We start from the raw sequence: 25769 nt of genomic DNA, 5'->3' as shown, positions 1-25769 counted from the left end.
TAAAGAACAAGGAACAAAAAATAAGGCAGCAACAGACATTTATGGGACAAATTAGTTCATTTTATACGAAGTGTCAAACTCATGGCTCCTTTACAGCATCCGATCCAGTAAAAATGACAGAGAAAACATGAATCATTGTGTAAATAAAGCTCAACAATATTTGCAGGGCTTCACAGTTTTCCGGCACATACTGTATATTGCATGATTGCAGTCATTTTTATACTTGAACTGTTGAAAAAGCACAAAATTCTCACAAAATCCTGCAAATTTCCTCAAACTGTTACGTATTATTTCCCTTAATTTAATAGACTGATATCTATTACTTATTGCTCGGATATGGTCAGTTTCTTACATATTTTCTATTTTATGCATACGTAGATGTGTAAACTAGGGCATAAAAATGTTGAAATTACTTATCTTTTTTCCACTTGAGACCAAACTGCTCTGTATTTGGCTCCTGAACTAAAATAACACCCTTAATTTATACCATAAACAAAAAATAAATAAATATCTATATACATTTAAATGTAGGCTTTAACATCAATCACATATCAATATTGTACTATTTATTCTATAGGTACATTATTTGTCTTCTTTTTATGGTGTTATCATGACCACAACATATTGCTTGGATAGGTAGTAAAACTAAAATATGAATAAACAATAGTTGTAATATTTTTTTAAATAATTTTTAGAACAGAAATTCAGATCCAAATAGATTTGGTCAACATTAAATACATCAAAATGAAAATGTTTCTGTGGTTAACGCATTGACATCCAGGATACTACGTCATAATATATTCAGGTTAAAATTAGTTTTTTATCAAATAAGTGATGCACTACATCTCTAAACTTCAATTTCCTTCATGCCAGGAAGCTCACTGACTACTTAATAATCAGCCAACAGGACACATGCACACTAATATCATTAGCGATAACTAGGTGGATGTTGTTCTGCATCGCAATGACACCATCAGCGCTTATCAAGCCGCTGGCGGTTACGGCATCAGCACATTTCAGAAAGCTTCAGCTTCAGAAATCAGGACAATTCTTTCAATGCATTTAGGAATATCATCTTTTTTTTTTTTTTGAAGGCTGTGTTTGAAAGGAAGCCTCAGGAGAATTTTTCCATGGGCCACATTCAAAGACTATTAGCTTGATTTGCTACTTCTTTCATCTGCGAATGAAGACATTTTACGCTGAAAGATGACAGCAAATCTCTGGTGTGACCTGGAAAACTGTATATAGGGAATTAAGATGAGTGTCAAGTGGATTCCTGCTCAGTTAAATGTAATCACGTCCCAGCTGGTTTGAGTTAGCAATCAATATCAAAGTTCATATTGATGAAGTTGCTGATTTGATGGATTTATAGTTTTACAGTGAATGAAAATATACTACTACAACGACGACTATGGAATACAGGAGTGCCAAAATTAAAAGGAAATAAATGTGGAAATATAAAAAGATTCAATAATAAAAAAAATGTAGCCATATTCTTTTTCCACTGTCTTTGTTTTTTTCCATTTGCATTTTGACGTTGCTTTTACTTGACGGCTCTAGCCGTCAAGTAAAAAAAACAACCTGTAATCTGATTACACGTTTTTTAATATACTGTCATGAATTACAGTTACATGTTTTTTGTATCCTGATTACGTAACGCTGTTGCTTGTAATCCGTTACTCCCCAAGCCTGCTAACACAGTCACTGCAAGCAGGAATCAGGCGATCAGGTATTGACTAGTACAAACCTGTCCAGTATCCTGTTTTGGCCGGGAAACTCCCGTATTTTACCCCTTTCCCGCCATCTTAACGTATTACTATTTTCCCGTAAATATCCCGTATTTTAAAGTAATAATCTTTAAAAGATGCCTTACTAAACTCACTAGCCTCGCGAGAACTGCCACCTGAAATGACCTGAGTTGCAGTTCTCGCGGGATTAGTGCCGACAGCGGCAACAAGCCCGGAAACAACTCCGAAGACAGATGAATGAATGAAGACCGTCTGGTGAAAAAAACAAAGAACTGGTGTGAAATGGGACACAGAGTTTACTTTCCTAAAGAGCAGCAGGATGGGACACAGTTACATGTTCTGTTAAATTAATAACTGAGATTTTAACATCGACCACAGCGGAAGTCACCATGAATAATCAGCCAATCACAAGCGCCACAAATATACACTGCTTTATAAAAGTGTTAAAGGATGCAAAGTCTGTAATAAATGTGTCTAATAAGTCATTAGTGAATACCAGAGAACCACATGAGTGAGCATGAGAAATTATAAGAAAATATGTAAAGAAAATAAATTGTTAATGTCTCACTTAAAGACAAGCAATGTAAAATTAACAGTAAATATGCAACGTGTTGACTTGTATATAAACTGTAAGTATATTAAATAAACACATGGGCTTCATATACACATTTATGTTTTTATTTAGGCTGTTTTATAATTTAGGAATTAGGGCTGGGTGATATATCGAGAGTCAAGATGTATGGAGTTTTCTATTTTGGCGATATAGAAAACTATAATATTTCATATATCTATATATAAATATATATGTATATATTATAGCTTATTATGTATCAAATACTAGTTTTAGGAGTCACTGCTTTCACTTCTCAGAACAACATGTAAAGCTCAGTTAGATGGATTTCTGAGTGCACATATTGATCAGCTGTTTGTTAATAAATGTCCCTGTGTGGCATTTTGCATCTGATAAAATTATCTAGTTTTATATCGTATATCACCATTTTGAGAAAACGTATTGAGATATGAGTAGTAAAATAATTTTTTGGTAGTACGCATGCACGTGCATGCGCATATACAATCTCAGTACGATGCAAACTCAGTACGTGACACCAGACTCTTCTTTTGTTTACACATACTGCGCCATGCTTTACATTTCATACTGTGCAAAAAATCTATTTTTATTTTTGCAATATCTATTCATAATTTACTATGCTGCTACTGTTAGTAACTCCTACCATACTTAGCCCATCATAACTTAGAGTTACTTTAATATATTCTTCTGTTGTTTTTCTTTTTTGCTGTGTGCCCATTAAGGTGAAGCCAAATAATCTTGTTGTACAATTGTATAATGTCTAAGGCATTCTGATTCTGAAACGTTTTTGTCTTGTGACCATATGTGTCACGTTATATATTTTGGTGATCAATGTTTTCATCAAAGCAGATTATATTATTACTTAGAAATATATATCTCAATTCTCTTTCCTGTTTGCTATTACTTTTCAGCATTTCTTTTGGCTTCATAAAGTCCTAAAAATGTCCTTTTTATTGGTGTATTCTATGGCCGCCCTAGCAATTATTATCTACAGCCATGTACACGTATAGCTAGTATCCCGTTCCTAGCACTGATGCTGTCCTTTTTGTGAAATGTATTTTCACAGGGGAAAGCTCATACAGCTGTCATTAAAATGTAAGGACACACAAGCTGGTGGTCTCCTTTAGCCAAGAATCCAACGTATTGAAGAAATGCCCTTAAAGTTAACAGCTGGTAATTAATCACGATGGCTCTTAATTACTGGCAGGCACAGGTTTGGAACTGGTTGCCCAGTGTACTTAGTACCTCCTTTGAACGTACTTGACAGCAGAATAGAGTAGGTGCCACTTCTCCCTATCCAAATGAGCTTTTATTTTTCTTCTCCTTTCACAGTTAACTCAAATTAGCAACGGAATTTAAGGTGTAATTTAAATAACAAACGTGTTCAAGATTTGAATGTTTTTGCGCTATTCTTTTAATCTGACTTCAGCGAGAAGCAAAAAGCGTTGAACTAAAATTACAACAACTTTCATTTAGTTGCAAAGGCCAAGGGTTGTCCACAAATAGAAAGCAAGCGTTGGAAATGAATTAAGAGTGGCTATAAACGTCTGAATTAATACTTTCAAAGGTCTCTGTTGGTGGATGGGTGTGTGCATAAGTAATGATTTTTGAATGATGATCTGAGTTATTTTGTTTTAATCATTCCTACTATGAATGATGAACTAAATGGATATATATTCTATAGACATTATTTAAAAAGACATTTGTGCATTTACACAGCGGTCATACTGTTAGCTGTAGTCACAGTTTACCTGGTGCTGTAAAATGAAAGCATGTCCGCTAATCTGCTCACCTCTGGCCCTCAGATCTCCACTGAATTAAATCAAACATTCATATTTGCACTTTGCATTAAGTTTCCTGCCTAAAGACCAGTGTTGGGTGTAATGTGTTACTGTAACAAGATTACAATCAAATGACTCCTTCAGCCAGGAAAAAAATCCTTGATAATTTTTCACATTTTTTTTTATGTTTTATAGCCTAGCTTGAAATAAACACATTAAAAAAAAATGTCTTGTAGTCTTGAAGATTAAATTGCCCTAATTTCATTGTCCTGGCTGATTAAAAAAATTACATTAATGTTAATGGTTTGTGATATTTATAGAGTTTTGACCTTTATGTAAATAGTTTTTAATAAAGCGTAAAAAAAAAAAATACATGTTTGATCATGTTTTTGGACACGAGGAAGTAATTCAAAAGTAAAAAGTTACTTTTTGACAAGTATTTAGTCATTTGTAACAAATTACTTATTAATTATACTTATTAACAGTGTTTGGAATAACGCCGTTTAAAATAACGGCGTTTGTTTTTCAGTAACAGGGTAATCTAACTAATTACTTTTTACACCCTTACAACGCCGTTATCGTTACTGAACGTTAAATGCGGTGCGTTACACGTATTGATTGAATAAACTTCTATCCGAAAGCATCCCCGGCTTCTGACTCAACTGTTGTGAGGAGGTGGGTTAAAAACAAAGTGAGCGATTATGATTGGCTAAGGCCGCGTCATGTTCCATGATAGCCAATCAGAGCCAGTGTTTTTACACATGTGCCAGCAAGAGGCGGCGGGTTAAAAACAAGGTAAGCGATTATGATTGGCTAAGGCAACGTGCCAGCACATGCGAAACACACACACGCGACACAACCACTACAGATTTGATGAAGCAGCAGAGATGGCGAGCGTGGAGCAGTCTGATGAAAAGTTGTAATTTTTAAGATGGCGATACAACAAACTACTTTAAATTAATTGTGGTCAAAGGTAAGAATGTGTATGTGAAGTGTTCATTATATCCAGGAGTGAAGACTTCATCGACATCCGTTGTAAGCAACTCAAATTTAATGAAGCACCTCACGACACACGCATCTAAAAAAATCTGAATTATTTGACATATAGCAACTTTTTTTTTTTTTTTAACAGTAACACAAATAGTTACTTTCCTTGGTAATGAGTTACTTTTATTATAGAGTAACTTAGTTACGAACGCAGTTACATTTTGGAACAAGTAGTGAGTAACTATAACTAATTACTTTTTTAAAGTAACGTTCCCAACACTGCTTATTAACAAATGAACTTACCCAACACTGCTAAAGACACAGTGGCCAGGGTTACATGATGTTTTTTTTAATTCGGAGTTATTTTTTATGAATTAATTCACACGGAATTAAAGTGTTCTGCTTCGTGTTTATAGTAAATCTCGAACTGAGGTTTACATGAAAAACCGGTTTATTTGGCTTTAGATAATTCCGCTTTAGGTCTGGGGTTTGGGAAGGCTTTTATTGTCTGAGCGAATTTTTCACCTTTATTTTGATTGTAGTTTTGAAGCAGCAGCTCAACAATAACACACGGTTTCAGGTTGGACCGCGGAGCGGAAGGAGATAGGAGCTAGTCACAGGTAAAAAGCCCAGTAAAGCTCTGGAAAACAATCAACAGGAATAGATATTTGCTCCCTGGTAAATATAGTAGCTCTAACAACAGGTATAATGGAACTGGTGATATTACAGCCTGTGAATGCAGTACATGGACACATTTACTGCACAATTAGGTCTGTGTGTAATTCTGCATGTTTATGCCTCCGTCCATCCACTCTTTTCATTATATCCATTATATATATATATATATATGTATTTTAAGGCTCAATAAATAGTCTAGGCTGGAGTCTGGGCAGCCGCCATATTGGATTATGTCGTCACCAGTGCGTCATCGCCGCAAGTTGCGAAAGCACAAAACGATCCAAAATAACTTAAAGTGGCTTTAACCAAGTTAAGTGTTTACAAGAAAGAGGAATTATCTAATTCGGAATTAAAAATGGAATAAACCAGCCACTTAATTCGGAATTAACTTTAATTCAGAATTAAACTAGGAATTGTGTTTACAAGGTCAGGTTAAAGAAGAATTAACTTTTATTCTGCTTTAAAGAGGAATTAAAGCTCTCATGTAAACGTGGCCAGTGACCACCATAATGGGAAAAAAAACAAGATTTATATCTTTAACATGGGCCACTGCCACCTTATTCATATACTGGATCAACATGCTGGTGCTACACTTTGGCAGCTCACTGATTCTTACAAATGGGTTAAATGCAAAGAAAAGTTTGTGTTTACCTGCATGTATATAAAATCCATCCATCCATCCATTAATTTTCTGATCCACATGCTCCCTACCACAGTCTCTGGGTATATATAAAGAACTACCGGTGATTCTAATTTAGAAACAGGTTATTCAAATTTAAGAACAGCCAGTGAAAAGCAGATTAGAGTTTTTGTCCTTGGTACACCTGTCTTACAGTTACAGAGGGAGCCTTGTGTGCATGTGTGTCCATCCAGAAAGTGCCTTCATTCACAGTAGCTGCCCCTCCATCACAATGACAAGCATACATATTCAAATCATCTTTGTGTAAAGTAAAATAGAATCAAATCTGTTAAAGTGTCAAATGGAGCCAAATTTTAATTCTTGGAACCAATAAAGCTTTATCCTAATCGCGTTAACACGATTGTTGAGAAAAGAAGACAGAATAACATTTTCATCAGGAATGTAATGAATGGACATCTGTGAGGCAGTTTTTAATTATATTTTCTTTATTATGGGTTCACTTTGGGATGTTCATTTTTATCGCAGTGACATTTCATTATGTTTGAGTGTTTATTGAAAAAAAAAAAAAAACAGTCATACTATTTGGCGGTCAACATTTGTCACAGAGTATTTGCTTTTGCTTGCGGCATCAGTAAATAACATTCCTGATTAATTGACAACCCAGCCTTTAAACAGTCATGTCACTCAGAAATCTACAATTTGAGCAGGAATTATGGCTAGATAAGTCTCTTCTTTTTTTGGTGCACGGTTGAATGGTCGTGATTTACCCACAAAGAATATGCTTTACAAATGAAGCATAATTGATACATCCATTGGCGTCCTCCTGTCCCGCCATCAGTCTGTCCACCTCGTCTTCAGTCATCCGCTCTCCCAGCGTCGCCAGGACGTGACGCAGCTCTGCTCCCATGATGGTACCGTTGCCTTCCTTGTCGAAAACCCTGAGCCCTTCCACAAAATCCTCAAACGTGCCTTGATCTTTTGTACGGGAGATGTGTTGCAGCATGGGCAAGAAGGTCTCAAAATCCACCATCTTGGTGCTCATGTCCTCTGGCTTTGGTTTTCCAAGAACTTTCAGCACATCTGCGTTTGTCGGGTTCTGACCCAGAGCGCGCATCACATCCCCACACTGACCGTATGTGATTTTCATTTCTCCAGTTGGTGTGCGGTCAAACAAGGTGAAGGCCTCCTTGAACTCTTCAATCTGGTCAGCGGTATACTCGAGGGTGATGCTTTTTGGGTCAAAGTCTGGTTCTTTGGGCACTTGAGCTTGTGGCTCTGGAGTTGGTGCCGGTTTTGAAGCAGGAGCTGCGTCTTTCCTGGGTTCTGGCTTCTTTGGCTCAGGTTTCTTTGGTTCAACCTTTTTTGGTGCCATTGTTGAAAGGATACAGAGGTGGCCTTGTACTGGCTGAGAAGCAAACAAGGGTCTCAACAGACTGGTGGTGGATTACCAAGCACAGATGGCCTTCTTGTCCTCCAACGCTTTTATATGTGCTTTGCCATGGGTAGCCCGAAAAGTAAATCAAACAGGCCACTATAAAAGGAAGAAACCAGAAATAGATTTGCATACCAAGTGATGTCAACATTAGGTATTGTTCTCAGCTGCTGTCATCTAGCCGACAAGGCTATTTGCTGTCATTAGTGAGAGTCCAGTTGCATTAGCCTGAAAATGTTCTGTCTGCCTGATGGACAAAGGGATCAGAGCATAGCCAGTGAGCACCCCATGAGATAGAAGGACTGAAATAACTTGTTGACTAAATCCTGAAAGTGCAGGAACCACAATTTCGCTCCAAGGCTGTTTTGGAATAAAATACACAATGTTTGAATGATGTTTTTAGTGTTGATAAAAAAAATGTGCATTTTCAACATCCTTTTAGAACTTGCTGTCTTCATACAGCAGAAAATATCACCATAATATTTATCAACATTTTATGGTGATATGTTCCTTTTTTCAAAATGTACTCTGTTTGCAGACAGGTAACGCTGTTTGCTTATGGGTATTATCTGTTTAACATGCTTGCACACACTAGTTTCGCTGTTAATATTTTACTAGTACATTGGTCCCACAATGGTTTTAAATTTAGGCTCAGAGGCATTTCATGTGCACAGTACTTCTAACAAGAAGACCGTCATCAAAATCCCCCACCAGATTGGTTGTCATTATAACTCACAACCTTTTCCTAAATGTCCTAAATCTAAGAACTTAGATGTATACATAAGTAAATATTATCACATCAGAATATAAAATTACAGACCATCTTAAACGGTTTCCAAGAATTAAAAAAAAAAAAAAAAAACAATGGCACAAGGGCTATAACTCCGGAAAAAATATTTGCGCACTTCTCATTTTCGAACTCCATCAAGGTATTGATACACTGAAGCCACAGACCAAATGTGGTTATCCTATCATGGACGGAGCTCAAACCTATATTCCCCTTCACACTTTGTGGCGAGGGATAATAAATTAGAAATGTGCTGTCCCCTGTCTAAAATACCCAACATTACAACTTCAAATTATGTCTCGACTCATTTGCTTTTAGGATACCTTCACAATACAGGTATCTTTGTAAACAAACCCCACTATTGATTAAACAACTTGCCACGTGAGCACAGGAGTCGAAAAAATGTAAATGTCTTACACTTATTAGCTCCTAGATTGTCCAAAACTGGCTCATTCTAGTTTTTAAATTAGTTGGCGAGTGTGTGTGTCAGCTGGTGTATTTGTAAAATTTCAGCAGGATGAACAGATGCAGAAAATAAATGCTAGATAAAAGCCTTCTCGTGTGTTTATTTCCAACATATCTAATCATCACTGGACCTTCAGAACCAAAAGCTAAAAAATACAGGCATGGTATTGGATAACAGATTGCACATGTACTGTATGTATCTCAAATGTTGTAACAGAAGCATATGGTGGGGTTAGGGGCTTCAGCAGCCAGACAAGACATTTTCATTTTGTATCTAGTTTATAAATACATAATATGTCACCTAGGCCTAATGTAGATGTGTGCTCTGTAATTCTATTCAATGAATGATTAATAAAGCAACATAGTTATTTCATTAACTGACGAATGAATACAACAACTGTTCATTTCCATAGCATTAGTTATTGATTAACACATCAGTTTAGGTATCATGGTGGGTCGTGGTTAACACATCTGCCTCACAGAAAGAAGGTCCTGGGTCCAAACCCTGGTTTGCATGTTCTCCATGTGCTTGCGTAGGGTTTTTTCTCTGGGTACGTTGGTCTAATTCCACCATCCCAGAACGTGTATGGTAGGTTAATTGGAGTCTCTAGATCACGTGTCAAACTCAAGGTCCGGGGGCCAAATCGAGGCCTTTAGACCAGTGGTTCTCAAATTGTTTTGGTTCGAGTTACTCGTTTCTCTTATTTATGAATTTAAGTACCCCCTTTGTCTGACGGCCACATTTTGCTTAGAAAACTATTTAAAAACCACTATAGAGCATAACGATGGAATGAACTAGGGATAACACATTTTAAAGAATCTCAATTTGTAAATAAGTGGAAAGAAACAGTTTTTAGTGCAGTGGTCCCCAACCTTTTTTGGTTCGTGACCCAATGTTGATAAAGAATTCTTTTTCTAGGATTAGTTTTTTTTTTTTTTTTTTTTATCGTGTTTGAGCTCAGTTATATATATTTACTGCATTTTAGTTTAACGACATTTATATTTCACAAAGGGAAATTATAGAAATACAGTTGTTAGACTGTTTTTTTTTTGTTTTTTTTAAAATAATAATTCCAAAATTTCAAAAATCTATTTACCTTTTTTCAGAAATTTTAGGCGACCCCATTTAAACTCCAGGTGACCCCACATGGGGTCCCAACCCCCTGGGTTGAAAAACACTGATTTAGTGCCTCCTGAATAGATCTATTTCTATAGTTTTCATTATTTACAGGCATCTCAAACCTGGAGTGAGACGAAGATTGACACTTTATTTGTTAATACCTCTTTCTCTCGCCCCCCTATAGTTCCATTGCGTACCTTTTGGGGTACCTATACCCTCATTTGAGAAACACAACTTTAGACGATCAAATTTAGCCCACCGGAGAAAGGTAAGAAGATAGAAAAAAAATTAGTTAATTACTGTCCAAATGATCAAATAATTAAGGTATAGATAAGCTCAGATATCTAAATCCAAAAATCCAATGGAACTTTACAATATTTGGAAGATCACAATTGTCCCATGCTTTTTTTTCCACATGACTGCAGTCATTTTAAATTTCAAATTGTTGAAAGAACTAAATTATTATACATTATATCGAATTAAAATTGGAAATTTAAAACAGACAATCCTGCAGGGACTGATATTCGTCACTTATTGCTTGGATACTGTCGGCATGGAGCATATACTTTATTTATGATTTATACGTGGTGTATAGTACAAACTTGGGGACATTAATGTTTAAATGTTTTCCCACTTAAGATCAGACTACTTTGTATTTGGCCCCTGAACTAAATTGAATTTGACACCCATGCTCCATATTGTGACTGGTTGTCTGTGTGGTTAAGTTTGCCCTGTAATGGACTGGTACTCCATCCGGGAACCATAGCAACCCAGAACAGGAAAAGGCAGAACAGCCAATAAATAAATGATGAATGAACTTCAGTTTATAAAATGTCTTTATCTAAACAAAAGCCTGCTACAGTATATTATTATCACTATTATCCTTGTGTGCTTCCACGCCAGTTTTACTTCATTCTTCACTCTGAACCCTGAAGTCCTTGGACCGCATTGGTCAAGTGTCATTGTGTGTGTGTGTGTGTGTGTGTGTGTGTGTGTGGTCGTCCTTAGTCTTAGATTATTATCTTCTTTCTCTTTGCTTTTGAGGTCACATGGCTAGTAAAACTGACAGCTAATTTGTTGTGTTTTGGTGTGTGTGTACGTGCAGCAGAGTTTGTGCACGTATGTTCACAAGAGACCTTGTGAGATCTGCAGGAGAAGCTCAATAGACTGAATGTTTCCAAAGACCACTGAATATATCTCTTTCAATGCCAGAGTAAGGACAATTTTCCGGTTTTTTAAGTATCTTTTTTTTTTTTTTAATTTGAAACAGACTACATCTTATATTTGGAGGTGCTTTTATGAACAGTCCTAGTTTTGAAATGTATTGTTTTTAAGACGCTGACAGTGTTGTTGGCATTTGTGTAATCTGTGAATTTCAGTATAAAAAAAAGAGATTGCAGCATTTTACAACTGGTCATCTGATTCAACATCACTAATGTCCATTTAACAACCAACTTGGTAGCAACTTTTGGTTTATGAGGTGGCTCGAAACTTTAATCTTGAAAAGTGAAATACTCCATTCAACAAGAAAACAGCAGTTACCCACATAATACTAATTTATTAATGAATTTAATATGACAGAGAAACCCATTGTTTGCATTGATGAGGATAACAATTTCAACATGAACATGTGCAGGCTTCACAAGCAGGATTTTGTACCATTTGTTCTCTCCTTGCTTTGTTTGATTTTTTTTACTTTTTCAAAATTATTTAAATTTTTTTTGTGTTCATGTTTGAAATAAAATAAAAATGAGATCTCGATGAGCAAAAAATAAATATAAGGAAATGGCTTGGTTAATGACCATAAATAGGGTCGAGGATTAATTTTGTTGATCAGATATTTTTGTTATAGTTTGCATCGACTACTACTATGAATAAGTACAAAATGTATGGGTTAATGAAAACTTTATCAAAATATATTCATATTTTTTATTTTTGTCAACTAATAGAAACTAAACTATAATTTCGTACTCTTGTAAACATGTGATCTTGTGCATTGATCACAACAAATCTGCCTGTATTTACAAACAATAATAACCCATATTGGGTTGATAAATTGTAATTCAGTCTTTCTTTTAAAAAAGAATAAACTTTCATCTTGACTATATCATTTGAATTCATTCAAGTTGCCTTTTAGTCAAGAAACGGACTAAAAATAAATCAAAATTTGCTGTCAGAATGATCACCGTTAGGGTCACTTTGAGTTATGCATAAAGCACATCACATTCCCAATCATAATAAATCTAATGGCTTTTGACTGTTGTAAGAAGATATGAACCTAATGTAAAATTTAGTACGTTTTTGGAAATAATTCAAATTATTATAAGGCAGAGGTGGGCAACTTATCACAGCGATGGCCACAAAAATGTGTTCGTTTGATCGAAGGGCCACATCATCAACATCCATGTCAGCATTTAGAATAATTACCAACCTGAGCGTTAACAGAGGCAAGGCAAATGTATTTGTATATTGCATTTCATACACAAGGCAACTCAATGTGCTTTACATGACCAAAAAGTGCAACAGAGAACATTAAAGTAGGCAAAAAAAAACTTTTAAGTGTTTTTATCATAATTAAGTATGTTTTTCTGTCATTCTGTGTATGTTTCCTGTCATCCTGCTTGTTATGATTGCATTTTTTTAGAGTAATTTTTCTGTATTTCTGTTGTCACTCCGCTTGTTAATACCATGGGTTTGCGTCATCATTTTTTGTTTTTCTTGTCTTTTTGTGTCTGTAATTTTGTATATGTTTAATGTATTCTTGCTTTTGATTTGTTATTTTTCTGTCATTTTGTATGTTTTTTGCGCCAGTTGCCCATGCCTGCTTTAAGGCAACACTAGTTCATCGACCAACTACTAGCTAAGCTATTAAACGTTCATAAAGTTTAAATTAAGGCAAAAGAAGATATTTAATTACTATAAACCAAAGACTGCCTCTAATAGGAACCCTGTTTGTCTGTGGTAGAATTTGCACTATATTTCCTCCTCCCTGACAGAAGCATGTGTGGGCAACTGTAAACTTACATGATCCCATTTAGTTGAAGCTTTTGCCGTGTGTGTTTATATCATTGTGAGTGCAAAGAAGGATGGGTGGGTGGTCAGAGAGAGCAAAGCCTTAATCCCAGAGATAACAGTGGGAATGACAACAGGCAGACCACTGGTCTGGTTAGGGCTAATAAAAGAGAGTGATTGAGACAGCAGTTACATTCTGTCTATAGCCCTGGCAGGGTGTGACTCACACTTTAAAGACCTTTAAAACTTGCTAAAAAGGGAAGAAGCTCTGAGTTCTAATTCACAAGTGACTGCACAGCCATTATCAAACATGTTAGGGCAACCTTTACAGATCGTTTTGCTTTATTCTGTCAGTCAATTCTCAGTGGAACTATGACCAAGACTATAATAATACAGCATATACTATATGACCATGACTAGATGACTATTAAGATACATTACATACTGTATGACCACGACTGTATGAATGTGGCCTTCTACAGCAGGGGTGTCAAGTTCATTTTAGTTCAGCGGCCAAATACGGAACATTTTTGTGGTCTAGTTTGCACTTCCACGTATAAATGATAAGTGCAGTATGCACGGTAATAATATTAAAGCAATAAGTGACAGATATCAGTCAATTCAGGATCTTCACATTAAATTCACTTGATTTTGTGAACAATTTTCATGTAATTGAGAAGATTTTTTAGTGAAAAATCGCAGTATTTTCGAAAAATTGGTAGATTTTTTAACAATTCAGAATAGAATAGACCTTTATGATCCCCCAGAGGGGAAATTTACATGTTGCAGCAAGAATAGAATTGCACACAATAAGAACAAAATAAATACCAATGTAGGATAATAGTGCAAATATATGACTGTGGGGACAGGTATGAAATAAAATAAAATAACAAAATACAAACAATGACATAAAAAACCCACAACAAATGTGCAAATGAAGGAATATGGTTGGATATCAGAGTGGTTACGGTTATTGAGTTAAACAGACTGATGGCAGTGGGAACAAAATAATTTGCAATTAAAAGTGACGACAGTCCAATGATACTGATGTGGAGATCCTGCAAATATTGTTGAGTTTCATTGAGTTGAACTGACATATTTGGTAATTTTACAAAATTATCCAGTTTCCCTCTGTCATTACCTCTGCTTAAGAGGAAATATCTTCACCATATATCTGTTTGTCTGTTAGCGGTAATACGTCAAAAGTCCTTAACAGATCTTGACCAACATTTTAACTAAAGACATACCTTAAGTCATGGAAGATTGGCAATATCATTGGCAATATTTCAAAAAATCATGTCTTGTTTTTCCTAAATTATCCCACCAAGTTTCCTCTGGTTCAGATCCAGATTGAGCATTTTAATTAGATTTTTCACTGTGAAAAATGGGGGTGCCCATACATTTGGACCTACTGTATCATTATTAATGGGGATAGACATTTCTTGAAAGCTTTTAAAGTGTGAATAAATGGGTAAAATGACCAGGATCACTGATTCTGATAAATTCTTTTTTTTCCCCCAAGACTTTACTGTGAGAGAAACATTATTTTGAAGGAGTGTTGTCTTTGACTTCCTTTGAATATTTACATTAATTAACAGAAGCTTATTTTTGATGTTGGATGCATTTTCTTAACGTGATTAAATAGATAAATTAGGCTAAAAGGCTTTTATTTTGTAGCAGTGTTTGATTTCCAGGTACTCCATTCCAGTTTCAATTCCAATATCGAACAAAGAGATTATTTGGCATTTGACAGAGGTTTGCGCTCTCCTGCTGGCCTGGTTGGATTTGGCACCTGGGCTTTGATTTAAACACATGTTCTCCCCAAAGTGGGGTACGCAAATCGTCATGGGGGTACGTGACATATGGAACATCGGAAACTAGAATATAAATAGAGCAGTTAATGCTAATGTGAAGTTAAAACTAAGGCTGGGTGAATGCTAATGCTAGTTTATTGCTATTGGCTAATGCTAGGTTAAAGCTAATGCTAGGTCAAAATTAATATTGATGCTAAGTTAATGCTAATGCTATGTTAATGTCAATGATGATGTTAAGTTGATGTTTTTGCTAGGCTATTGCTATTGCAAGGCTAATGCTAGCTAATGCCAATGATAAGCTAAATGCAGTGTGACGCGTGCCGGTATCTGCATCCTCACTTGTATTTTCTTCAGGAAATGCAAATATTCCAGTTATTTTTATTATTCCTCAACAGGAGGTAAAAATTCACTGTAGGGCTACTTTGTATATAACTTTACATCATTATGTTTTTAAGTGTGCAGGAGTCGGGGGTACATGGCTTCAGGTTAAATGTCTGAAGGGAACAAGACTGAGAAAAGTTTGGGAACCACCGTTCTAGAGGATATAGTTGAGTTGACAGTAAACAATTTCATATTTCACATTAGTGGTTCTTTCTCAAATTTGGGCTTGTGATTAACCGATGGAGGCCTTATTAGAAGCAACCATTAGTGAGCCATTGTTTGCATTAACTAATCACAAAGTGGAATTGATTAGGATTTCAAGTCACCCCGTGGGACGTCAAAAACCGCAACACAAAACTTTTCAAACAATATTGCACTCCTGTAACGGAATGACTGTTGCCGGGTTCTGGCTTCCAGACGTCTGTGTAAACAATTTAATTAGGACCATGTTTGATGAATTATAGCGGTTGAAGGCAGTGCTTGTTCTAATACTTCAGTTTCTTAATTACACCAGACATCCATGTGTTCATTGTAGACGCCCCCCCCCCCACCATTACCCGTCACCCTCTCCCCTCCTCACAATAATAGAAATCGAAAAACTACGAAAGGGAAAGTGCATTTCACACCCTACTGAAGCCGAGCAAATGCTTTGGAATTAATCAAAACATAATAAGTGTACATGATGATAAACTAGTGCTGGGTATAAAATGAGGACTTGATTTGTGATTTTTCGTTCCATCATTTAAAACTGAAACAGGCATACAATTCATAGGACTATTGTGAATTAGCAGTTTGAAAATATATACAGTACATTTAGATTTAAAATAAAAGTAATAGTTTTTTATTCGCATAAAAGAAATAATTCAAAAACGTGCGTCTTTCCCTGAAATGTTTTTAAGTAGCAGTGACCTTTGTCATTAGAACAAAGTGATGTACCATGCAAGTTTTAAATGTCACCACAGATAACAATGAGACTGAGTCAACCTGGTTTAATAAGGTTGTTGATCATCCTCCACACAGGACAACTGGCTACATTACTATTATTTGTACATTATGTCATCTGATGAAGATCCTGCTATGGACCAAACATTGGATTAATTGCCTCATCACCCTGCCTCAATAACAAACATTTTTTTTCAATAAAATCTGGCTATTATTTGAAAGAAAAAAAATACTTGTACTGTTCGTTCTTTGGTTATTTAGCTTTAAAACCAAATCCAAATAACAAACGGTGTGGTTAGTTTGTGTTATTGACTTAAAACATGAATACATAAAAAAAAGTTATCTAAAATTAAATCTTGTTTGTGAGATATTTGGATATTTACGGGATAACTATGGACGAGACCTTCATGTTTTAAGCTCACCACACAGAGGGGACCCAGAGACGGGGGCGGACTTTTACTTCTTGACAAAAAAGCAGCAACGTATAAAGTCACAACTGATGAACTGGTGAATTGAAACGTTATTAGTAGATAAATAAAAATATTTTCAAATGGATGTTACAAGAAGCATACAGCACGATATGTGATTAAATGAACCAGAGGTGGTGTAATGAGTCTACTGGTGCTCCTCGTTTCTTGTGATCAACCATTAGTGGCTCACGGCATTAAAACGTGCACAAAAAAAAGATGTCTAATTGTTTTTGCAAAAGTGTCAAATTGTTGAAGTTCAAATATCTATTGTCCCTCACACCAGCCTTACAGTCGATAGTCAGTCACCAGTTTATTTGGATCTTAACGCCACAAAACAAAACTTAAACCGTGAGCAGCTTTTAACAAACTCAAATATCCACAGACTGCTGAAAGAAATCCTAAACAGTCCTATTGTGTGACGAGACCTGGTCCAGGACCTGTGGAGGGAAACCAGGTGCAGCAGACTTCAGTTGTGGTTCTGTTCACTGACAGAATGTCACGTGCTGAAGGTCTTGCTCTTATTTTCCCGTAAATAACAAAATATCTCAAACAGAACAAGATTTAATCATTATTATTTTTATTCTAAAACACAAAAACGCTGCATATCTGGTATTTGACGTTTCCATATTTCGGTTTTGGTTTTAAGTCAGTAAAACAAAATAACTTCAGTTTATTTGTTATTTTTGATTTGGTTTTAAAACAGAACATACACAGGTTTGTATGGCAGTTATCAAGGTATTCTGATGATGGCGCCCAAATAATATGCCATGTTGGCTAAAGTTAAGTGATTTCTGGTCCGAAATATAATCTATTGACATTTCTTTACAAAATGGATTCCCAAAATTTGAAAAAGTAAGCCTGCAGTGCCTATATTTTGGCTAATAAGGTTTCAAAGTTCAAGTGAGAACATTTCCTTCCAGTTGCTCTGCAGTGAGAATAGTAATGGTACATGAGGGAGCAGATTATTCTTTAATTACAGCCATTTTGCTCCAATATGTCACTTAAAAATTAACTAAAAGCCTCACGTTTATTCTCCATTCCAACAGGAGACATTACGATTCTTTGGCACACATAAGGCGTCTTTGATAATTAAAGTCCTTTATTTATTTGACATGTTAAATCACCATATACGTCTTGGTGAAAGGCTGCAGGACTGATTAGCTCCTGTTAAATGTATTGCAGTTCAAATCTATAAAGTTCAGCATAACAAATCATATGTACAACCAAACGGTAAATGTAAATGAAGTTTAAAATCTTCAGGCTGGTCGTTCAAAGAAATTAAATAGAAATAGAAATGACTGAAACTAAATATCAATTTATATATATCAACTTTTGCATTGACTCTTGATTTGTGGTGTAATTTAAGCATTTTGCAGTCAAGGGGGAATCCAAAACACAATGAAAGCTTGAGTTCACTTTTCTGATCACTGGGATATGCCACAGTCTGTGACATATCTTGCTTTTTGCTTTTTTTTTTTTTTTTTAAGTGTGAATATTCTCCATCCTGCTCTTTGGTTTCATTTGCAGCAGAAAGGATTCTCTTGCTTTTCGTGAAGCCCCAGATTTCTCTTTAACAAGGCTTTGTGTACAGTTGCTTTTTCTGTTGCCCGGCAACTGCAATCATCTCCTTATGTCAATGTGGCGTTAGAGACAAATCAGCAGATGCATCGTTTCAGAGGATGGAAAAAGTAGCTTCTACTTAATAAAACATTGTTGTGGAAATAAATTGCCTTTTATATAAGTAAAAAAAAAAAAAAAAAAAAACTTTACAAAATCTAATACATTTATATGTGGTAAGTTATTCCTATCAATTAATGAAATCTGCTTTCCAAGTCTGCATTTTTTTTAATTAAATAGTGAGGATGTATAGCATCCTCACTATTTTCCTCATACTTTATTATTATTATTATTATGGAATAGATTTTTGTTTGTCAACTCATACCACAAATTGAGTCAGATTGTACTGACCTGTGTGTAGAGTATTAAATAGTAATAATGTCAGAGTTATTGAATATTTGGCAAAAATAAATCATTTTCCAATTCCAACCTATTGAAACAGTAAACAGCACCCTCTGCATGAAGTCAATATTAATACAGTTTACTGTAATAATATTTACTCAGCGGTATTAAACTACTACTGAAATTCAAATGTACAAATTGTTTTTAACAAAGTCGTTACAAGCAAATGGGACACGTGTATACAACTAGGATAATTCACTTAACACAGAAAATATATATTTAAAGTGTTCGTGATATGACAAAATAAATACAAATAAGGCACCAGAGAGAGAGAGCGAAAAAAAGCATATAGCTTAAATGCACAAACAGATTAAATAGAAAACATGGGCAAACAGTCAATGACAACATTAAAGCAGTAAATAGAAATGTTAATGTAATGTTGAATGCTAATTATAAGCTAAAAATAACTCGGTAAGAAACGGTGTTGGAGATTAACATTGAATGAAATAACTACATTTATAAATTCAGTAGCCACTTTAAAACAACCGCTTTCAACAAGTTAAACACTATTCCATTCCCAATATCTGTGACAGGACATAAGCATTGAACCCTAAATGAGAATGATCGTTTTTTGTTTCAGAAGAATACTGAAGAAACTATTAGATTCATTAAGACCTAAAAAAAAAAAGTCCCCAAAGGCACAATGCTATCACTTCAGCAGCTGTTGTATCCTCATTGTAGTGCCGCTGAGAGTGCTTTCTCGTTTCTCTTTTGGCATTGCTGGAGTTTACGACAGGGAAAACCAGCTCAGGCTGTACAAACATGTTTTACACATCAAATACGGGTTTGTGTGATTATTCTGGCAAAAATCTCCATTTGAGAACAAGCATTATAATTTGTGAAAAACAGTGCAGCCAACATAAACAGAGAAGGGTAGGGTGGGGTGGAGCTAATTTCTATGATGATGCATGAAAGACATGTTTGGTCCACTTTTTCCAGGATTAGGGTGTGAATTAAACATACAGACATTTCCAGCAGAGAAAAGCACCTGGTAAGCTTTGAGGCAAACATCTCATAAGCCTGTTTGCTGCTGGGATAAACAGGTAGAAACCATTCAGAGACACGCACTAAACATGGCATCAGAGGCACATCAGAAATAGACCAGTTCAGCTAAACGGGAGAGGATTTTGTAGCCGAGCCAAGTACTCAGTGGAGAATGGAAGATAGGGTAGGGATGGACAGGGGGGGGGCTCAAATAGCTTGGAAACTTCCATAATCTCCCTGTCAGAATTCTTTGCAGAGCCAGTAAGATGGAGGTATTGTCGTCATTCAGAGCTGTGGGATGTACTATGTGATCTCCTGCTATTGTTCGGTGCAGACAGGGGTGGACTGGCCCTCTGACATACCGGGCATCGTCCCGGTGGGCCGTCGACCTCAAGTGGGGCCAGTCCGTTATGTTTTTTTTTTTTTTTTGAAGAGTGAATTGAGGTCAGATATGGTAACAGGTGGCCAAAAATGGTCCAAAACTGGCAAAAAAGTGGCAAGAAAAGAGTGTAAAGTGACTAATAAGGGCCAAAAGCAGTCAAGAGTACCCATAAAATGGGCAATTAAAGAGGAACCAGGTGGTATGCAATGGCAAAGGATAGCTTAAATGGGCAAAATGTGGCAAACGATAGTGAAATAGGGCAAAATGTGGCAAACAATAGTGGAAAGGGGCAAAAAGAGGTAAAATGTAAGAAAAAAGGAAACAAGTGGTATTTATTGTGCAAATATTGGGCAAAAGGTAGCTTACTGGGACAAAAAGTGGCCAAAAAATTAAAGAATTAAATGAACGTGTCAAAAAAAAAAAAAAAAAAAAACTTTTATTGGCAAATGGTAACTAAAGTCAGAAAAAGTTTTGAAAAGGGGCAAAAATGGGACAAAGGCAGTTGCACAATGGAAAAAGGTGAAATGGGGTTAAATTTACCCCATTTTTTTTGACGAGCGAGTGGGGGCAGACATGGTTACGTGGCCAAAAATAGTCCAAAAGTGGCAAAAACGTGGCAAGAAAAGAGTGTAAAGTGAAAAAGGGCCAATAATAGTCAAGAGTGGCCAAAAAAATTAGCAAATAATGAGGAACTAGGTTGTTTGTAAAATAATTAAAGAAAGGACAAACATTGTGTGGTGGAGGTGTCATCTTCTGATCGAGAGGTTAGGGGTTCGATCCCAGTCTATACCAGTCGAAGTGTCCTTGGGCAAGACACTGAACCCTAAGTTGCTCCCAGTGGTTGACCAACACCTTGCATGGCAGCTCAGTCCCATTGGTGTGTGAATGAATGAATGAATGTAAAGTGCTTTGGGACTATTTCAGTGTAGGCATAAAAGCGCTAAATAAATCAAGTCCATTTCTCATTTTTGCCATATTTATTGGCAAAAAAGGTCTGAAAAAAGTGTGAGAACCTTTTTGAAAAGGAGCAAAAAGGGGACAAAGGACATAAGTAAAAAGGGGTTAAAGGGTTCCCCCTTTTAAGGTTTTCTGGGGGAATAATAATTTAAATTAAGCCACATGTACAGCATCTTTTACTTAACGGCTTCTACATGGTGTCCACTGATGATGTAGTGGGCTGGTCTAGACACAAAATGCCAGGGCATTTTTGTCCCAGTCCACCCCTGGGTGCAGACATGCTTCTACTTTACCTCAGATGACATTTTATTGGCACTCAAGTGCTAATATAAATAAACTGACATCAGGTGTACAGTTTCATATCTAAACTACTCGGCCAATAATCATTTTCAGCGTTGAGTGAAACTTAAGAACATTTTTATTTGTCGCAATCTTTTCATAACGACCAAACCGTGACAACTTTCTGAACGGTTATATTTGGCTCACAGCAAAAGAGTCGAGGTTGAGCATTGCCAACTCACACAAAATGTCTCCTTTCTCCAAAACCTGTCAGAAATCAACAAAAAAACACCCTCCAACTGCCAGCTCCTGGTTATCATCACTCAAATATGTGCAATGTTCATTGTTTAGCCTGAAGGTTAGGCTTCTGAGCAGAAAATGAAACTTTAAACCGCACACTCTGGCAACCCTGGTGAGGTTTGTGCTTGGAACAGGTGTGTGTGTGTTGGTCGGTGATGACGCCAACTTGGCTGTTGGTTTAAACAGCTGTGGAGTTAAGTGTTTGTCTTTTGACGTGTGTTGGATCTGGCAGTGCATTCATGATGTATGCAGCCATTTTTGTTCGTTTATATCATCTTTAGTCAAGGTTGGGGTCAACAACATTTTTTAGTTACATTTTTAATTATCCATAATTTTTTAAAAAAAGAAAAAAAAAATTAAACTAGATTAAACTAAAGTTCAATTACAATTAATCACAATTACTGAGCCTGAAATAGATAACCCACATTTATGAACTCAAACTGAGGAATAAACCGGCATTCAATGCTTTTTTGGGCGCGGTGCATTATGTTAAATCCGATTGGTCAGCTATGATGTGGTGCATTTGATTGTTGTCTGGTCATTTCAGTTTTAGTAGTTTCATTATGTCCTCTGATCATTTTAAAACAAAATAAAAAAAATAATTTACTCAGTAATGATTGGGTGTAGAATTTCAACAAATTACTTTTAAAACGTACTTAAAATACTGATTTAGAATTACAGTAGTCACTCGTTTATCACGGGGGTTACGTTCTAAAAAAAAAAATCCGCAATAGGCAAAATCCCCGAAGTAGTCAACTTTATTTTTTACAATTATTATACATGTTTTAAGGCTGTAAAACCCCTCCCCACACACTTCATACACTTTTCTCAGACAGATGTCGACATTGTGGGTTTTGTCGGGGAGAAAACTTACAAACATACAGCACTTCAGAGTGGGAAGGATCAAAAAATGTCCCCATTCGCTTGAAGCAAAGCCCCGCCCACCAGCAACACATCCAACTCAGTGTGTTTCACTGCCTGCTGAAGCGAGGAGCTGTGCTCCTTTTTCTCCTCTCATAAACATAAACCACCAGTGAAAAAAGACGGTGTGATTAGTAGCTAATGCTATGCTAGCTCAGTGCTACAGAGAGAACTTTCACCTGCTTCTACCACCTCCTCGCTGATTCTCCTCCACGCCAAATCCTTCCTAGTCCTGTCCCGGTTATAAAGGCCATGTCATACAGCTCCATGTGGCCACACACAGCTTCTACTCCATGGTTGAATGGGTGAACAGACCGGTGTCCGTGTTGACGGCCTGACGTCATTGTCAACAAATGACGCACGGATCGGACCGCACCGCCGCACAGGAAAGATTTCGCATCAAGGTCGAGTCTATCCATTGGCTTTGTATGTAATCTGGACGTATGGCGATTTAGTGACGCATCCGGTGTGAACACAGCAGCCAATCAGGATGCTGAACACAATGCGCGGGTTCTCCCTTAGCCAATCAGGACGCAGATCACAATACTCGTTCATACGCTGTTAAAAAATGCATGCAAAATTGCACTGCAAAAAAAATCTACGAAACAGGCTGCGAAAGGTGAACCGCTATATAGCGAGGGACTACTGTATACTCAAAAAAGTACAAGTACCCAAAGCAACTGAATTACAGTATCGTGAGTACTTGTAATCCATTACTTTCACCTCTGGTTAAAATAGACTTGACTGTCAGAGGACAGTTCACCACACAGTGAAGTTTTAGAAAAAGAAAGCGTGGAATATGAGGAGAAGTTACAAGAATGATCTGATACTACCAGTGAATTTGCAGATGGCCTTCAATTGAAATATGCACTGCAGTGAGCACCACATGTGGCCTGTTGATTAGCCCAAATAGCAGCTACTGGAAAAGCCTCACAGGAATATTTGATGAAAAATGAACATATTGAATGGGGAAGGCCCCAGTGGGAGAGCTTCTCTGATTCATTGCTATCTTATTATGGATAGCACAGGAGCACAAACCCTTTGCAGAGACTCATGTTTAGGATACAAAGACATATTTTGACCAGCCCATTTCAGACTCAGCCAAGAATATTAATAATAAAAGGATCAAAAATTCTAGCCATAGCTGCCCTAGGGCAATCTGACTGAAGCAGAGCCAGGGATACACCATCCAACCTTTCTGACCACCACCGAACATTTATTCACATTCATACAAATGTAGGAAAACAAGTTTTTAGTGGCAAGTCACAGAGATGTTCATGTTTATTTTGGGAGCCATATCCTTGGTGCTGTGTAATGTAGAGCAGAACACCGCTAATGGAAATCATGACAACATCAGGACAGAAAAAAACAACTTGTTATATTGCTGTTGTGTTAAAATAAAATCATTCACAATAGTGTACATGATTGATATTTTTATCTAGATAAAAGACTTGTTAACAGAGGTTAAAGTAATGGATTACAGTAATTATTAGGGACGGGAATTGATAAGAATTTAGTGATTCTGATTCCATTATTGATACTGCTTATCAATTCGATTCCTTACCGATTTCATTGGGTGAGGGAATTAAATAATACAAGTGGATTTGTTTGCTTGAACTCTTTATTATATTATCTTTGTCTCCTTAATTTCCTGCAGAGATATCAGCTCTCTTTTAATCCACCAGGTATAGATTTCTTTCACTGGATAATAATATATAAAAAAGCGCTATATAAAATTTATGAATTATTATTACAACATATGACACATTCTGGCTACAAACATTTGAGTATATTTACAGTGCTCCTTTTTAACTTGAACAACTTTATCCAAAACTAATTCAGACATAAAACAAATATTTCCTCTGTAATAAAGAACATATTTACCAAAAGTACAGCTGCACTTGTTATGTATTTAAACGATAAAGCTTTAGTTTAGTTTTTGTTTATGTTTCTATAAATGGACCTTCAGAGACGCCGTCCCCGTTTTTACATGTGACGTGGAAGTCTGTTGTTTTCAGAAGGAAAGTCCATGCAAGAAGCAACTTTTGTGCGAATGTACGGAACCTTGAAGTGAGTAGCGTAGCAACAGAGACGCTACAAACAGCACAAAGGACAGCACAGCTGTGGGTGGAGGAGGTGGATTCTCTGCGGTGGACAGCAAACAACTATATGGTAGAAGGAGCTTCACTTGGTGCTAGCATAAACACAACATACACGAGCTGGGGGAGTTCATCGTTACGTATTTGCAACGTAAGAGGAACCGATAAGCGGAATTGAGGAACCAATGAGGATGCTCTTTTGTGGGCTCTGCTCACCCCTGCTTTCTCCAAATCCTGTGATTGGAGCAGGAGGGGGTGACCGCCAAGACTTTGTCTTCCAGGGTTTTATTAACTAAAATGATTATTTTTTGTGATATACATGATGCTAATAAAATTTTGTTTTTTAATTAAAGAAAATAAATGGAGTACCCCAGCTTTAAGTATTTTTGACATTATCCTGCTATTTAACAAGCAAACGAATAAACGCTGGTGAAATAATTACCACCTTGGATGAGGTAAAAATGCAGTGGGTAAATGCATGAAATCTTAAGATTATTTACTATTATTTCTAGTGGTTACATGATTACATAGATGTTTAATTCATACGTTTGATTCTGGTAGCTTAGTTGAGGAAACTGGACTTGAAGTTTTGCTTGAAGATGTTTCACCTTTTACCAAAGAGGCGTCTTCAGCTATAAAAATGACTTTTTGGGAGTCTGGGATTCATAAAAAAAAAGTATTTAAATTCACAATAAATTTTGATTCTTACACGCAAACTGTTTGTGTACTTTTTCCGCTCTTCAGAAAGAGGAACAGAACGCTCAATGAAACCTTTTAGTCATATCCATTTGAGAATTAAAGCCAAAGGCTTAATCTGTTTGTTTACTATTAGAGCCATTCTACACAGCCCAAGGACATCAATTGTGGCTCTGGCTTTGCCAAATTGTTTGTGGTTGCCTGCTCTGAATATTTTCTTATTTTAGCAATGATGTTTTTTTGGAATCAACACACACATGAACACTAAAGCTTATTTAGTGTTAAA

General features: G+C 36.3%; 1 protein-coding gene across 1 annotated transcript; it reads right to left on the bottom strand.

Annotated features, from left to right (window-relative positions):
- Positions 1–6890: 6890 nt before the first annotated feature.
- LOC114473514 (myosin light chain 4) lies at positions 6891–7902 on the bottom strand. Its single transcript, XM_028463187.1, has one exon. The coding sequence runs from the start codon at positions 7793–7795 to the stop codon at positions 7187–7189; it is 609 nt and encodes a 202-aa protein (XP_028318988.1). The 5' UTR covers positions 7796–7902; the 3' UTR covers positions 6891–7186.
- Between the last annotated feature and the right edge of the window lie 17867 nt (positions 7903–25769).

The sequence above is a fragment of the Gouania willdenowi genome, chromosome 12 (assembly GCF_900634775.1).
Source record: "Gouania willdenowi chromosome 12, fGouWil2.1, whole genome shotgun sequence".
In the NCBI taxonomy this organism is placed as follows: domain Eukaryota; kingdom Metazoa; phylum Chordata; class Actinopteri; order Blenniiformes; family Gobiesocidae; genus Gouania; species Gouania willdenowi.
This window is presented reverse-complemented; position numbering and strand designations above follow the sequence as displayed.

What these genes read in the sequence shown, in the direction of transcription:
- LOC114473514 (XM_028463187.1), bottom strand. Translation starts at nt 7,795, where the DNA reads ATGGCACCAAAAAAGGTTGAACCAAAGAAACCTGAGCCAAAGAAGCCA.